The sequence below is a fragment of the Bos javanicus genome, chromosome 10, assembly GCF_032452875.1.
Source record: "Bos javanicus breed banteng chromosome 10, ARS-OSU_banteng_1.0, whole genome shotgun sequence".
Lineage (NCBI taxonomy): Eukaryota > Metazoa > Chordata > Mammalia > Artiodactyla > Bovidae > Bos > Bos javanicus.
The window spans coordinates 53,561,653-53,579,333 of NC_083877.1; the positions used below are offsets into that span (position 1 = coordinate 53,561,653).

At 39.3% G+C, this 17,681-nt stretch overlaps 1 protein-coding gene across 5 annotated transcripts in view; it reads right to left on the reverse strand.

Annotated features, from left to right (window-relative positions):
• The window catches only part of TEX9 (testis expressed 9), a 107,013-nt gene that overhangs the window by 45,066 nt on the left and 44,266 nt on the right, over positions 1–17,681 (reverse strand). For all 5 annotated transcript variants that reach the window (XM_061431205.1, XM_061431206.1, XM_061431204.1 and 2 more), the window contains one exon: positions 17,368–17,541. In XM_061431205.1, coding sequence (XP_061287189.1) covers positions 17,368–17,541 — 174 coding nt within the window. The remainder of the gene's footprint in view (positions 1–17,367; positions 17,542–17,681) is intronic.

Below are 17,681 nucleotides of genomic sequence, written 5' to 3' on the forward strand. Positions count from 1 at the left end.
TGGCCACCTCATGCGAAGAGTTGACTCATTAGAAAAGACTCTGATGCTGGGAGGGATTGGGGGCAAGAGGAGAAGGGGACGACAGAGGATGAGATGGCTGGATGGCATCACTGACTCGATGGACGTGAGTCTGAGTGAACTCCGGAAGTTGGTGATGACAGGGAGGCCTGGCGTGCTGGGATGCACAGGGTCTCAAAGAGTCGGACACGACTGAGCGACTGATCTGATCTGATCTGATCTGATGAAAGGTCTCTTTAGGGGAAGCATTAAGGGTAGAGTTGAACTATCTCTGAAGGCCGCTCTAGACACACTCTCATAAAACTGAAAAACAGGCCTCAAAAGGATTAAACTGGCAAATAACTACCTATAAAAATCCAACACTGTCTTCAAAAAGCCCACTAAATAGAATCATTCAACAATAGCATTCAGTAAAAAAGCACTAACCAAGCCAAGAAGCCAAGGCAAATGTGACCAACAGCCAGAAGAAAAAAATCAGTCCATAGAGACAAAATCCATAAGTGAGAAATGTAACGGGTCCAGCTAACAAGGCTGTCAAAGAGCTACTTTAATTATACATAAGTGGTTAAAGCAAAACATTAATTTAATGAGAAGATAAATTGAAGATGCAAAGGAAAATCAAATGGAACTTCTATAGATGAATATATAAAAATGAGTATCTCTGCTTAGGTATAGGGGCATACTAGACATTACAGGTAGCCCAGACAGTAAAGAATCTGCCTGCAATGCAGGAGACCCGGGTTCAGTTCCTGGGTCAGGAAGATCCCCTGGAGTAGGAGATGGTAACCCACTCCACTATTCTCACCTGGAGATGAGCCTGGCGGGCTACTGTCCATGGTGTCACAGAGAGTCAGACACAACTGAGCAACTAACACTAACAGACAGTACAAAGAAAAGATCAGTAACTTAATGAAGATAGCAACAGACTATCCAAATAAAGAACATAAGAAAAAAAAAGGCTAAAAGAGCTCATCAGTAACCTAAATACCATTGATATTATTAATGTGGAAATATCAAGTAATTTAACAGAAGTATAATTATAGTCTCAAGTCGGGGAGTGAGGTAGGAACCCACAGATTCAAAAAGCTTAACAAGGGCTTCCCTCGTAGCTCAGTGGTTAAGAATACACCTGCCAATGCAGGAGACATGGGTTCAATCCCTGGTCCAGGAAGATCCCACATGCCAGAGGGCAGCTAAGCCCATGAGCCACAACTACTGAGCCTGTGCTCTAGAGCCCAAGAGCTGCAATTATTGAGCCAACATGCCACAACTACTGAAGCCTGAATGCCTAGAGCCCAGTGCTCTGCAACAAGAAAAACCACTGCAATGAGAAGTCCATAAGTTCAGTTCAGTTCAGTTCAGTCGCTCAGTCGTGTCCGACTCTTTGCGACCCCATGAATCGCAGCACACCAGGCCTCCCTGTCCATCACCAACTCCCGGAGTTCACTCAGACTCACATCCACCGAGTTGGTGATGCTATCCAGCCATCTCATCCTCTGTCGTCCCCTTCTCCTCCTGCCCCCAATCCCTCACAGCATCAGAGTCTTTTCCAATGAGTCAACTCTTGGCATCAGGTGGCCAAAGTACTGGAGCTTCAGCTTTAGCATCATTCCTTCCAAAGAAATCCCAGGGCTAATCTCCTTTAGGATGGACTGGTTGGATCTCCTTGCAGTCCAAGGGACTCTCAAGAGTCTTCTCCAACACCACAGCTCAAAAGCATCAATTCTTTAGCACTCAGCTTTCTTCACAGTCCAACTCTCACTCCATACATGACCACTGGAAAAACCATAGCCTTGACTAGACAGACCTTTGTTGGCAAAGTAATGTCTCTGCTTTTGAATATGTTATCTAGGTTGGTCATACACTGCAACAAAAAGTAGCCCCCACTTACTGCAACTAGAGAAGTACCCACACAGCAATGAAGACCCAGCACAACCAAAAATAAATAAATAAATAAACTTATTTAAAAACAAGTTAGGGAAGAAAAGCTCAACAAACTTCAGGCAGAATACAAACTCCATACTGAGAAAACTGAGAAAGCACATCATTATGACATTGCTGAAAACCACCAACAAAGACAGTGTCTTAAAAACAGAGAAAAAAGACACACTGCCAAAAAAAAAAAAAAAAGACACACTGCCTACAAAAACTGGAGAAGGAAATGGCAACCCACTCCAGTGTTCTTGCCTGGAGAATCCCAGGGATGGGGGAGCCTGGTGGGCTGCCGTCTATGGGGTCGCATAGAGTCAGACATGACTGAAGAGACTTAGCAGTAGCAGCCTACAAAAATAGAACGAAAAGAATTACTATGGACTTTTAGTCAGAAACTATACAACATATAAATCAGAGTATATCTTTAAACAAAGAAAACAAAAAACAGTCAATTGATAATTCTATACCTTGTGAAAAATACCCTTCAAAAATTAAAGCACTCAAAAACACACAAGTTTATACAAAAACTGATAAAATCTGAATAATGTCTATGGATTGTACCAATGTCAGTTTCCTCATTTTAATGCTGTACAATTATGTTAGGTATTAGCCTTGAGGGAAACTGAGTGAAGGGCACACAGGACTTCTCTGTACTGTTTTTGCTACTTCACATCAATCTATAATCACTTCAAAATAAAAAGTTTTTGTTTTTTCAGGTAAGGAAAAACAGTCTTTTACAGAGAAACAAAAAAAGAAGTAGTGACTAGTAAACTGGCACCACAAAAATTGAAAAGGTAGTTATTTCAAAAAAAAGAGAAAAGGTACGTATTTCAAGCAGAAGCATGGAAAAACATCCAGAATGAAGAATACAAGAAATGGCAAATATCTTCATCTCTTTAAAATACAAATGACTGTTAAAAGAGAAAATGTTGTGTGATATATGACATTTAAAGATAAATGTATGACCACAAAAGAAGCAGATAGAGTATCCTGTGAGAGTGTTATATGTGAAATACTATAACATGATTTGAAGGTAGACTGTAATATGTTAAATATGTATATTATAAACCTTAAATCTAAACCTAGCTATAGCTAATGTTGGAGAAAAATGGAATACTAAAAAATATTCAATTCAAAGGAGGAAAAAGTAACAAAGAACAGTTCAGAAAAATAGGAAACAAATAGGAAGATAGCAAATTTAAATCCAAACACCAAAAACTGTATTAATGTACATGAACTAAACATTCCAATAAGAGACAAAGGCTGTCAGAGTGGATAAAGAAGCAAAAGTCAATTATGTGGTTTCTGTAACAAACTCATTTTCAGTAGAGACAGATTAAAAGTAAAAAGATGACAAAAAGTCAAGATGGAGGAGTAGGAGAATGTGGAGTTTATCTCTCTCCAGATGCATTAAGAATCATCTATAAATGGAACAGTTCTCACAGAGCACTAGCTGAACACTAGCAGAGGAACTCAGACACCTAAAAGGACATGAAAGATCCCCACATAACCAGGTAGGACAAAAGAAAGACAGGAAAAGGAAGAGCAGAGGAAGAGGGACAGGACCAGCACTTCCGGGTGGGGAGCTAAAGCAGAAGAGAGGTTCCTGCACCTGATGAAGCCCCCTTATTGTTGGGGAAATCAGAGGGGGAAAGAAGGGGAGCTTCGGGTGTTATTCAAAGGAGAGCAGAGCAACAGTCTGAGGCAGGCAGGACCGAGTGAGACCTACAGGGAAGACGGGTTTGGTGCTGGAACTTGGCATTTAGAGACGAAACCTGGGGAGAGGACTCTAGTTAGTTGCAGGGAGATGGTCTGAGGGGACAGGAGTGAGGAAATCCACAACCTTGAATGCTTGTGGAGGAAACACTGAAGAGAGGCGTCATTGTTGAGTGATGAGAGAGGGGTGGAGCCATTTGTAGCCTCTCTCCCCAGGCACCGGCCTTTCCTCCAAAGGCACTAGGAAGGGCTCTGGCTAGGGCCAGCTCTCTCATGCCATGGTTGCCAGCTTCCCTCTGAGCCCCTCGTCCCCACTGGGGCTCCAGCAACTCCAGCTGCTGATGCCTCCACACCCCTTCCTCACTGAGGTGGATTCCTATGTTCTGGGGCAGCCTCAGGAGCAGACTCCTATGGGTGGCCCACATGCAGAGGTGGGGCTCAAACTACAGCTGGGCCCCAGGGGCTGTGCAACTAAGAAACCTCTCCTCCCAGCTGGGCAACCTAGAACTGACACCACCACAACAGCCTTTGTATACTAAGTAAGTACCTACAGAACATCTGAATGGATAATGAGTAGTTGTGCAGCCAAGACAGGTCTTACCTTTAGCAGCTTTACACTTTGTGAGCATATATACATGGCGGCTGGGCCAGGCCAGAGGATGAACTCCCCTCATCGTGCCTACAGTGGATCCATATCCATGATAACTGCATCCTGCGACCTGACTTCAATGGATCTGTGCTGGTGGCCTGGTGAAAATAACATCTGACAGACACTAGGGCCAACTACCAGCATATCCACAGTTAAGGTGGGGCCCAGAGCAGTGCCAACAGCAGTGGACTCTGAGAGCTCATACAACAGGAATGACATAACAGCCCATACCCACTGGTGAACAGCTCCAGAGGAGGAATACTGAGTGGCTTTCCTCCCAGTGGGAATGCTCCAATTCCAATTTCTTACATATGCAGATCAAAAACACACCTAAGAAACAGACCTGGGGGCCTCTAATCCAACAACTACGGAATAGAACCCACCTCTGACAGGGTAGCGACAACAGAGCACAAGGGAGGCCCTGCTCAACATCCAGTGCATACACTGGTTACCACAACGTAATCACACCTCCTATAGAGGGGGTAACTGCCAGCATACACAGCAGAAAGAAGTGGCAGACACCTACACTAAAAACAACACACGCACCAAGAAATAGTACACCTACAAAGGCTACGCAGGCATGTTTCTACATAAAATAGCCCTCAAATACAGTCTGAGGGTCTGGCACTGGGTGGAAGAACCCTTGGGGCATAGTCTTAAAGGCCAGCAGGACTTTAGGAGTGTAGGAATTCCACCGGGCTGGGGAAAACAGAGATTCTACTCTGGAGGGTGCACACAAGGTCTCACGTGCACTGGGATCCTGCAAAGAGCAGTACCTCAACAGGAACCCAGGCTACACATACCAAGGGGTCTGAGGTCAACTACGACTCACCATGAAGGCAAAGACACTGGTGGGGGAAGTCCCAGGGAAACAGATCTGAATGAGCTCTCTTGGAGGTCCACATTTTGGCACCAAGATCTGGCTACACCCAACAACCTGCAGGCTCCAGTGCTGAAAGCCTCAGGCCAAACAACAACCAAGATGGAACACAGCCCATTACAGAAAATAGGATGCTGAAAATCATACTGAACTCACAGCCACCGAAAAACACACCCCATGACATGGCCTTGCTCATCACAAGGGACAAGAGCCACCTCTACCCACCAGTGGGTAGGTACCAATCCCTCCCACCAAGAAGTCTGCATAAGCCCCTAGACCAACCGCACCCACCAGGGAGCAGACACCAGAACAAGATGAACTAAGATTCTACAGCCTCTGGAAAGGAGACCTCAAACACAGAAGGTTAGACAAAATGAGACAACAGAGTAATACGCTAAAGAGGAAGGAACAAGCTAAAAACTCACAAGAACAACTAAATGAAGAGGAGACAGGAAATCTACCTGAAAAAGAATTCAGAGTAATGATAGTAACAATGATATCCAAAATCTTAGGGAAAAAATGGAGGCAACCTGAATACACCACCAAAGATCAAATCGAAGGAGAACAAAAGAGGAAGGGAATAAAAAGATCTACAAGTTCAGTTCAGTTCAGTTCAGTTCAGCCGCTCAGTCGTGTCCAACTCTTCATGACCCCATGAATCACAGCACGCCAGGCCTCCCTGTCCATCACCAACTCCCAGAGTTCACTCAGACTCACATCCATCGAGTCAGTGATGCCATCCAGCCATCTCATCCTCTGTCGTCCCCTTCTCCTCCTGTCCCCAATACCTCCCAGCATCAGAGTCTTTTCCAATGAGTCAACTCTTTGCATGAGGTGGCCAAAGTACTGGAGTTTCAATTTTTATATCTTCTTGGATTGATCTCTTAAACATTATGTAATGTCCTTCCTTGTCTCTTGTAATAGTCTTTAAAGTCTATCCTATCTTATATTAGTATTGCTATTCCTGCCTTCTTTTGATTTCCATTTCCATGGGATACCTTATTCCATCACATCACTTTCAGTCTATATGTGTCCCTAGGTCCGAAGTGGATCTTTCATAGGCAGCATATATACAGGTCTTGTTTTTTATCCATTCAGCCAGTCTATGTCTTTTGTTTGGAGCATTTAAACCATTTACATTTAAAGCAATTATGGATGTGTATACATACATACACGTAAATAAAAATTGTATATATGCTTCCCTGGTGGCTCAGACGATAAAGAATCCACCTGCAATGCAGGAGACACAAGTTCGATCCCTGGGCTGGGAAGATCCCCTGGAGAAGGGAATTGCTACTACTCCGGTATTCTTGCCTGGAGAATCCCATGGAGAGAGGAGCCTGGCAGGCTAAAGTCCACGGGGTCGCAAAGAGTTGGACGCACTGAGTGACTAAGCACAGACAGAAGCACCTCAATGTATAAGGCAAATGCTAACAGCTACAAAGGGGAAAACCAACAGTAACACATTAGTAGTGGGGAACTTTAACACCTCACTTACACCAACGGACATCATCCAAACAGAAAATTAATATGGAAACACAAGTCTTAAATGTCACATTACACCAGACAGACTTAACTATTAACTATAGGACATTCCATCCGAAAGTAGCAGAATGCACTTTCTTCTCAACTGTACATGGAACAATCTCCAGGATAGGTCACATCTTGGGCCACAAATAAAGCATCAGTAAATTTAAGAAAGATGAAATCATATCAAGCATCTTTTCCAACCACAACTCGGTAGGATTAGAAATCAACTACAGAAAAGAAAAAAAAAAAAAAAATATATATATATATATATAAAACACAAACACAAAGAGGCTAAACAACCAGTGGATCACTACAGAAATCAAAGAGGAAATCAAAAAATGCCTAGAGACCAATGAGAACACAACAACCCAAAACCTATAGGAGGCAGCAAAAGCAGTTTTAAGAGGGAAGTTTATAGCAATACAATCTTACCTCAGGAAACAAGACAAATCTCAAATGAACAACCTAAACTTAAAGCAACTACAGAAAGAACAACGAACAAAACCCAAAGTTAGTAGAAGGCTAGAAATCAGAAACCTCAGAGCAGAAATAAATGAAATAGAGATGAACAGAACAATAACAAAGATCAATAAAACTAAAGGCTGGTTCTTTGAGAAGATGAACAAAATTGATAAAGCTTTAGCTCATTCATCAAGAAAAAAGTGAGAGGACTCAATAAAACTAGAAATGAAAAAGAAGTTACAACAGACATTATAGAAATACAAACGATCATAAGAGATTATTACAAGCAACTAAACAGAAATAAAATGGACAACCTAGAACAAATGGACAAATTCTTAGAAAGCTGCAATCTTCCAAAATTGATCCAGGAAGAAATAAAAAATATGAACATATCAATTACAAGCACTGAAATTGAAACTGTGATTAAAACCTTCCAAAAAACAAAAGTCCAGGACCAGATGGCTTCACAAGAGAATTATATGATGCATTTAAAGAAGAGTTAACACACACTCCTCTGAAACTCTTCCAAAAAGTAGTAGATGAAGGAATACTCCCAAGCTCATTCTATGAGGCTATCATCATCCTGATATCAAAACCAGACATCTATCACCAAAAAAAAAATTATAGGCCAACAACAAACAAATGAAAAGATGCTCAACATCACTGATTACTGTATTGTAAAAATACAATGAGGTATCACTTCATACTAGTCTGAATGGCTACCATCAAAAAATCAACAAACAAATGTTGGAGAGGGTGTGGAGAAAAGGGAATGCTCTTGGACTGATGGGGGAAATGTTAATTGATACAACCACTATGGAAAACAGTATGGAGGTTCCTTATAAAACTAAAACTATCATATGACCCAGCAATCCCACTACTGGGCATATACCATGAGAAAACCATAATATAAAAAGATGTTAATACATGTACCCCAATGTTCACAGCAGCACCATTTATAGTAGCCAGGACATGGAAGCAACCTAAATGGCCACTGACAGATGAATGGATAAAGAAATGTGGTACATACATACAATGGAGTATTACTCAGCCATAAAAAGGAATGAAATTGGGTCATTTGTAGTGATGTGGTGAACCTAGAGACTGTCCTACAGAGTGAATTCAGTCAGAAAGAGAGAAACAAATAATGTATATTAATGGATACATATGGAATCTAGGAAAATAATACCAATGACCCTATTTGCAGGGCAGGGATAGAGATGCAGACTTAGGAGAATAGAATTGTGGACACAGTGAGGGGAAGGAGAGAGTGATGAATTGAGAAAATATCACTGACAAATATGCACTACCATGTGTAAAATAGACAGCTAGTGGGAAGCTGCTGTATAGCATAGGGAGCTCAGTCCATGCTTTTTGATGACCTAGAAGGTGGGATGGGAGGAGGAATTGGAGGGAGGCTCAAGAGCAAGGGGATATATGTATACATATAGCTGATTAACATCACTGCACAGTGAAAATGAACACATTATAAAGCAATTACACTCCAATGTTAAAAAAGAAAAAATAATTACATACTAATATCACTAAAGAGCACTAAACAACTGAATTCAACAACACATTAAAAGGATCATTCACCATGGTCAAGTGGGATTTATCCTAGGGATGCAAACATTCTTCAACATAAGTATATCAATCAATGTGAAAAACCACATTAAAAACTGAAGAATAAAAACCACATGATCATCTCAATAGATGCACAAAAAGCTCTTGACAAAATTCAACACCCATTTATGATAAAAACTCTCCAGAAAGTGAAGGGTTTCCCAGGTGGTGCCTGTGGTAAAGATCCCCCCCCACCACCCGCTGCCAATGCAGGAAACATAAGAGATGTGGGCTCAATCCCAGGGTCAGGAAGATCCCCTGGAGAAGGAAATGGCAACTCACTCCAGTATTCTTGCCTGGAGAATCCCATGGACAGAGGAGCCTGGTGGGCTACAGTCCACAGGGTCAGAAAGATTTGGACATGACAAAAGCAACTTAGCATGCACTCTAGAAAGTGGGCACAGAGGGAATCTACCTCAACATACTAACAGCAATATACAACAAACCTATAGCAAAAATCATATTCAATGGTGAAAAACTGAAAGCATTTCCTCTAAGATCAAGAATAAGACAAGGTTGTCTACTCTCACCACTATTATTCAACACAGTTTTGGAAGTCCAACTACAGCAATCACAGAAGAAACAAAAGGAACCCAAATTGGAAAAAGAAGTAAAACTATCATTGTTTGAAGATGACATGATATTGTACATAGAAAATCTTGAAGATGCTACCAGGAAACTACTAAAGCTCATCAATGAATTTGATAAAGTTGCAGGATACAAAATTAATACACAGAAATCTCTTGCATTCCTATACACTAACAACAAAAGGTCAGAAACCAAAATTAAGCAAATAACCCCATTTTCTGTCACATCAAAAAGAATAAGACACCTAAGATTATATCCATGTAATGAGGCAAAATTTATACTCATATAAGTATAAAATACTAATGAAAGAAATCAAAGATGACACACAAACAAATGGAGAGATGTACCAAATTCTTGGATTGGAAGAATCAAAATTATCAAAATGAGTATATAACCCAAAGTAATCTACAGATTCAACGTAATCCCTATCAAACTACTAACAGCATTTTTCACAGAATTAGAACAAAAAATATTTACAATTTGTATGCAAACACAAAAGACTGCGAATAGTCAAAGCAATCTTAAGAAAAATGGAGTTAGAGGAATCAGGCTCCCTGACTTCAGACTATACTACAAAGCTATAGTAATCAAAACAGTATGATATAAGCACAAAAACAGAATATACATCAATGGAACAGGATAGAATGTCTAAAGATAAACCCACACACCTACAGTAACATAATCTATAGCAAAGGAGGCAAGAACATACAATGGAGAAAAGACAGTCTCTTCAATTAAGCAGTGTGCGGAAAATGAACAGCTACATGTAAAAGGATGAAATTAGAACATTCTTTTGGAGAAGGCAATGGCAACCCACTCCAGTACTCTTACCTGGAAACTCCCATGGATGGAGGAGCCTGGTAGGCTGCAGTCCATGGGGTCATGAAGAGTCAGACACGAGTGAGTGACTTCACTTTCACTTTTCACTTTCATGCATTGGAGATGGAAATGGCAAACCACTCCAGCGTTCTTGTCTGGAGAATCCCAAGGATGGAGGAGCCTGGTAGGCTGCCATCTACGGGGTCACACAGAGTCAGATATGACTGAAGCGACTTAGCAGCAGCAGCAGAACATTCTTTAAAACTATATGCAAAAGTAAACTCAAAATGGATTGTTGTTGTTGTTCAATCACTTAATTGTGTCTGACTCTTTGTGACCCCGTGGACTGCAGCATGCCAGGTTTCCCTATCCTTCACCATGTCCCAGAGCTTGCTCAAACTCCTGTCCATTGAGTTGGTGATGCCATCACCATTAAAGACCTAAATGTAAGCCCAGATACTATAAAATTCTTAGAGGAAAACATAGACAGAACATTCTCTAACATAAATTGCACCAAGATCTTTTTTGATCCACCTCCTAAAGGAAATTAAAAACAAATAAATAAATGGGGTCTGATTAAACTTAAAAGCTTCTACACAGCAAAGGAAACCATAAAGAAAACAAAAATACAACCCACAGAATGGGGAAAATATCTGCAAATGAAGCAACTGACAAAGGATTAATCTACAAAACATACTAACAGTTTATGCAGTTCAATATTAAAAATAAATAAATAAAAAATGGGCAAAATATCTAAATAGACATTTCTCCAAAGAAGACATATGGAAAGCCAAGAGGCACATGAAAATATGCTCTGCTGCTGCTACTGCTGCTAAGTCGCTTCAGTCGTGTCCAACTCTGTGCGACTCCAGAGATGGCAGCCCACCAGGCTCCCCTGTCCCTGGGATTCTCCAGGCAAGAACACTGGAGTAGGGTGCCATTTCCTTTTCCAGTGCATGAAAGTGAAAAGTGAAAGTGAAGTCACTCAGTCGTGTCCGACTCCTAGCGACCCCATGGACTGCAGCCTACCAGGCTCCTCTGTCCATGGGATTTTCCAGGCAAGAGTACTGGAGTGGGTTGCCAGTGCCTTCTTCGAAAATATGCTCAACATCACTAATTACTAGAGAAATGCAAGTCAAAACTACAATGAGTATCACCTCGCACCAATCAGAATGACCATCATCAAAAAACTCTACAAATAGTAAATGCTGGAGGGAATGTAAACTGGTATAGCCACTACAGAGAAGAATCAGGACGTTCCTTAAAAAAACTAAACAAAGAACTATCATATAATTCAGCAATCCCATTTCTGTGCATATCTCTGGAGAAAACCGTAACTCAAAAAGATAGCTGCACCCCAATGTTCACTGTAGCACTATTTACAATAGCAAGGCCATGGAAGCAACCTAAATGTCCATCAACAGAAGAATGGATAAAGAAGATGTGGCACATATATACAATAGAATATTACTCAGCCATTAATAAGAATGAAAGGATGCCTTTTGCAAGGACATGGATGGACCTAGACAATGTCATACTGACTGAAGTAACTCAGCCGGAGAAAGACAAATGTCATATGATATCTGTTATATCTGTAATCTTAAAAATGGTACAAATGAACCTACTTAAAATGTTTTCTAAATACAGATGTAGAAAACAATACAGTTACCAAGGGGGCAATTTTAACAAAGAATTCAGCACAAGCACTCCTCTCTCAATAGCTGACAGAACAATAAAGACAGAATACTTGAACAATACTGTCAACAAATTTGACCTAATACATATTTATAGAAAACTACTCAGTATAGAATAACACATACTGTTTTCAAGGGCACATTAAGCATTTACCAAGAGAGGCCAAATGCTGGCCTACAAAACTATATGGAACAAATATTCAAAGAACAAAATCACACACCACATAATTCAATTAGAAATCAATTTACAAAATGACAGGAAAAATAATATTTAAAATTAAACAACACATACTTTTAATAATCCAATTGTCAAGAAATATCAGGAAGGAAATTAGAAAATACTTTGAACTTAATAAAAAGCATCAAAATTTGTGGACACAGATAAAGCAGCACTTAGAAAATTTACAGCTTTAAATTCTTATGTGACAAAAGTAAAAAATCAATTATGTAAGCTTTTGCCTTAAGAATCCTGAAAAATAAGAACTAATTAAGCCCAAATAAGAATGAAGGAAATGGTAAAGTTTGTTGTTGTTTAGTTACTAAGTCGTGTCTGACTCTTTTGTGACCCCATGGACTATAGGACTCCAGGCTCCTCTGTCCATGGGATTTCTCTGGCAAGAACACTGGAGTGGGTTGCCATTTCCTTCTCAGGGGATCTTCCTGACCCAGGGACTGAACTCATGTCTCCTGCATTGGCAGACGGATTCTTTACCAATGAGCCACCAGAGAAGGCAAAGGTAACATTAGAAAGCAATATAGTGGAAAACTGACAAATAGTACAGAAAAATGAACAAAAGTCAAATACTGATTCATTGAAAAAGTCAGTGAATTTGATAAGTATGTAGCTAGACTAATTAAGAATAAAACATATAAGAGACAAATTATTAGTGTCAAGAATGAAACAGAAGTCATAATCACAGAGATTAAAAATATAAGTAAAAATATAATAAATGATGGGGCTTCCCAGGTGGCACAGTGGTAAAGAATCTGACTGCCAATGCAGGAGACACAAGAGACACAGGTTCAATCCCTAGGTTGGGAAGATCCCATAGAAGTGGCAACCTACTCCAGTATTCTTGCCTGGAAAACTCCAAGGAAAGAGGAACCTGCCATGCTATAGGCCACGGGGTCACAAAGAGTTGGACACAACTGAGTGACTGAGTATGTACGTATGGACACATCTATACCAATGAGTTTAACTACTCAGCACTGTAAAACTTTCTTAAAAACACAAATTACCAAAACTGATTCCAAAATAATGGAAAATCCAAATAGACTTACATACAATAATTAAATTTATGGGCAAAGATTTCTCAAATAGGATGAAAAAGAGCACAAAAAATGTATTAGAATTCATCAAAGTTTTAAACTGCTACCTTCTGAAAGATACTTAAAAAATTTAACGTCAACTCAAACTGAGAAAAACTATTCACAGTACCTTCTTTCTAGCAAAAAAATTATATAAGAAAACATTAAGGACTCTTAATACAACCCAATGTTTCTAATTTGGGCAAAAAAATTGAACATATACATAAGAAGAGAAGATAATATGAACAGCTAATAAGCCTATGAAAAGATACTCACGATCAAGTTATCAAGGAAATACAAATGAAACTACATTGAGATACTACTTCTGGTCCTCTCAGTTCAGCTCAGTTCAGTCGCTCAGTCGTGTCCAACTCTTTGCGACCCCATGAATCGCAGCACGCCAGGCCTCCCTGTCCACCACCAACTCCCGGAGTTCGCCCAGACTCACATCCATCGAGTCAGTAATGCCATCCAGCCATCTCATCCTCTGTCATCCCCTTCTCCTCCTGCCCCCAATCCCTCCCAGCATCAGAGTCTGATCCTCCAGAGTGGCTAATATTAAAAATGACTGATAATACCAAGTGTTAGTAAGAATACAGAGTAACTAGAACTCTCATACAATGCTACTTGGAATGAAAAATGGTATAATCACTTTAGAACACAGTTTGACAGCTTCTTAAAAAGTTAAACATGCGCTTTCCATAAACTCAGGAGTTCTACTCCTAGGCACTTCATCAACATGATGAATGATACTGAATATGTTTACACAAAAACATGTATCTACACAAAGCACCTGTACGTGTAAATTCATAGTGGCTTTACTTCTCATAGCCTAAAGCTGAAAACAACTCAAATTCCCATCAATTGGTGAACAGATGAAATGTGGTAAATCCATAAATGAATACCACTCAGCAATACATGAAAATGAACCATAAAGCAAGCAACAACACTGATGAATCTCAACATTATGCTGAAGAAAACAGATGCAAAAAAGTACATACTTAGGTTTCCATCTATATGAAATTTTATAACAAGGAAAACGAACCTGCAGCAAAAGAATGCAAATCAGTGGCTGCTTGGGGTCATGATTAGAGAGACTGGGGACTTATAGGGAAGAGACAAGGGAAACTTGGGGGAGTGACAGAAATTTTATCTTAATCATGGTGGTGGTTACAAGGATATATTAACTTGTCAAAACTCAATGAATTGTACAATTAAATAAAGTATATTGTGTTTAAGTTATTCCTCAAAAGAGTTGGTTTGTAAACATATCATTAATAAAAAAACAAAATCCAAAGATGGGGTAAAATGACTTCTGATTTTATATTTTAAGAATGACTCCATCTGTTAGAATCAACAGCTAAAATAAGTTAACATGTATAACAATGTTTTAATAGTTGATTTTTCCAGGTTTATAGAAGCAGCTACTTAAGCTCTGTTTGTATTTCTCTGAACTGTACACTAAGACTTATTTTGAGATAGAGAAAAAATGAATAGAATTAACAAAGAAAGATTCAATCTTGAGTACCACATAACCCAGGAAAACTATGTTTTGTCTGTTTAGCCAATAGGCAGATAGGAATTAAAGCTGGGGAGTTCAGAGTCAATGCAAGTCTTCATAAAATCTTCAGCTAGCCAATGTATCATAATGCCTTTATACATTCACCATGAAATAAAATTTTCAAATACTTAACCCTAAACAACAATGAAATTTTAGAACAGCTGTGTGTTTAAGTCCATTTATTCGGGGGTTGGAGAAAGAGTCTACATGATTTGCAGAGTCAAATAAACACACTTTGAATCCTGCTCTGCCAATCCTGTTTGACCACAGGCATTCTGCCTGACCTCTCAGATTCAGTTTCCCAGTGTGTTTTACCTGACAGACAGCACTCAAAAATATCAATTCCTTTCCTGCCTACATAAAAGTAGAGTTATAATCAATGTGGTCCTTTGAGAATATTAATCTTTTGACAGAGTACAGGATACCATGGAAAAGAGAAAGAACCCCAGTGAAGAGGATTCAGAAATAAGATATAATAGCTTGAACCAAGAAGTAGCAATGGGAAATGAAAACAAGAGATGAGTGAAAAACATTCAGAATCAAGAAAGCATAGGATTGGGTATGAGGGCCAAGAACAAGAAAAGAATCAAAGATTTAGGCAAGTTACATCTACTTGAGCAGTGACATGATCACAGCTTGGATGCCTGATGACAAATCGTAAACTGACAAACAGTTGTTTCCCAGATATAATAGTTTGTTCTTTCTTAGACCACTTGGCTTTATTTCTTAAAGCAACAGAAATATAGTACAAACTACGTATGTAATTTTAGATTTTCTAATAGCCACCTTAAGAAGAAATAAGTAAAATTAATTTTATTACTATATTTCACTTATCCCAGTATACCCAAAATATTACCATTTCAACATGTAACCAATATTAAAATATTAATGAGATTTTACATCTTTCTTTGTATTTCATCTTCAAAATTAGATGCTGATTTACACTCACAGCACGACACAATTTGGACTAGCCTCACAAGTGGCTATCATTTTCAAAAGCACAGGCTTAGACTACAAGATACTATAAGTAATTTTTCTTCCCAGATGAATAGACAAAATGTGGTATATTCATTCTATGTTACAATCAATAATAAAAAAGAACAGATTATAACATGGATGAATCAGAAATGCATTATGCTAAGTTCAATCAGACTCTAAGAAGTTACTATGTATTTCTATTTATACGACATTCTAGAAAAGGCCAAAATATAAGAATCAAAAACAGAAGAGTGGTTACCTAAGACTGGGAGTAGGGAGAGGACTAAATTCACAGAGAAATTTTTGGGGATGATGAAAGTCTTCTACAACTCAGTTGTGGTAATGGTTATATGATGATGCCCTTGTCAAAACTCACAGAATGGTATACAGTCATCCCTCAGCATGCACAGGGGATTGGTACCGCCAATCTAACATGTACTCGTAGGATGTGGTGAAACTGGAACCCTTATACACTGCTGTTAGAAATGTAAAAATGGTATAGGTGATTTGGAAAACAATCTGAAGTTCCTCAAAAGGCTAAACATAAGGTTGGGACCTCCCTGGTGGTCCGGTGGTTAGGAATCCACCTGCCAATGCAGGGGACGCAGGTTCAATCCCTGGACCGAGAGAATCCCACACGCTGTGGAGCAGCTAGGCCTGTGAGCCACAACTACTGAGCCTGTTCTCTAGAGCCCAAAGGACTGCATGCCACAACTACTGAAGCCCATGGGCCTAGGGCCTGTGTTCCGCAATAAGAGAAACCACCTAAACGAGAAGCCTGCGCACCACAAGGAAGAGTAGCCCCCGCCCGCTCCAACTAGAGAAAGCCTGCACGCAGCAATGAAGATACAGCATAGTCATAGATAAATAAAATAAAAAACAAACAAATAAAACATAAATCCAGTGATTCCACTCCTAGGCAAGAAAAACAAAAGAAAAACAAAAACATATATCCACACAAACACTTGTATATGCATGTTCATAGTACAGCATTATCCAAAACAGTTCCAAAACAGAAATAACTCAAATGTCCATAAACTGATAAACAGATAAATAAAATGTATTATATTCATATACTCTATAACAAGGAATATTACTCTATAAAAAGCAATGGAGTCCTAACATATGCTACAATGTAGATGAAAAAAACATTAAGCAAAAATGTTGGTTTTGAAGTATCACATACTGTATGAGTCTACCTGTCCAGAAATGTCCAGAATAGGCAAATCTATCAAGACAAAAAATAAGTGAGAAGCCGCCTAGAGCTTGAGGGGACGGGGTGAAGTAGGTTGAGGTACTGTGGCTAAAGGGTACAGGGTGCCTTTCCAGGTGATGAAAATGTTCCAAACTTGACAGTGGTGACAGTTGCACGACTCTGTGAATACTCTGAAAGCCACCGAATTGTATACTTTAAAGGGTAACACGTATTGTATGTGAATTATATTTCAGTAATGCCACTAAAAAATACTGTTCTAATAACAGGGGAAGAGGTTTTAGGAAACACTAACAAAATAACTATACCATGAAAAGTGGTGTCTAAGCAAACATGTGACTTTGTGTTTTTGTGCATCTTTGGCATTAGGTTAGGAAAAAATAGAAAAATTATTACCCTTTCCACTGAAGACAACTGTTGCTGTAATCCATCACATTTTTTGTTTGCTTCTTCAAAAAGAGTTTTAAACTTTTCTGTTTGAGATTGTTGCAAATTAATTGTCCGCTGCTGTCTCACACAATCTTCTTCAAAATTTTTCAGTTGAGACTTTAAATCCTGAACTTCATCCTCCTATACAGTCATGAAATTATAGATTATATGAAGAAACACACAAGATTTGGTATCAAAACAAAACGCAAAAGTAAAAATCATAAAACTGAAAACAGAAAGTAGCTTCATATGATCTTTTTATTTTAAAAGAAGTAATTTAT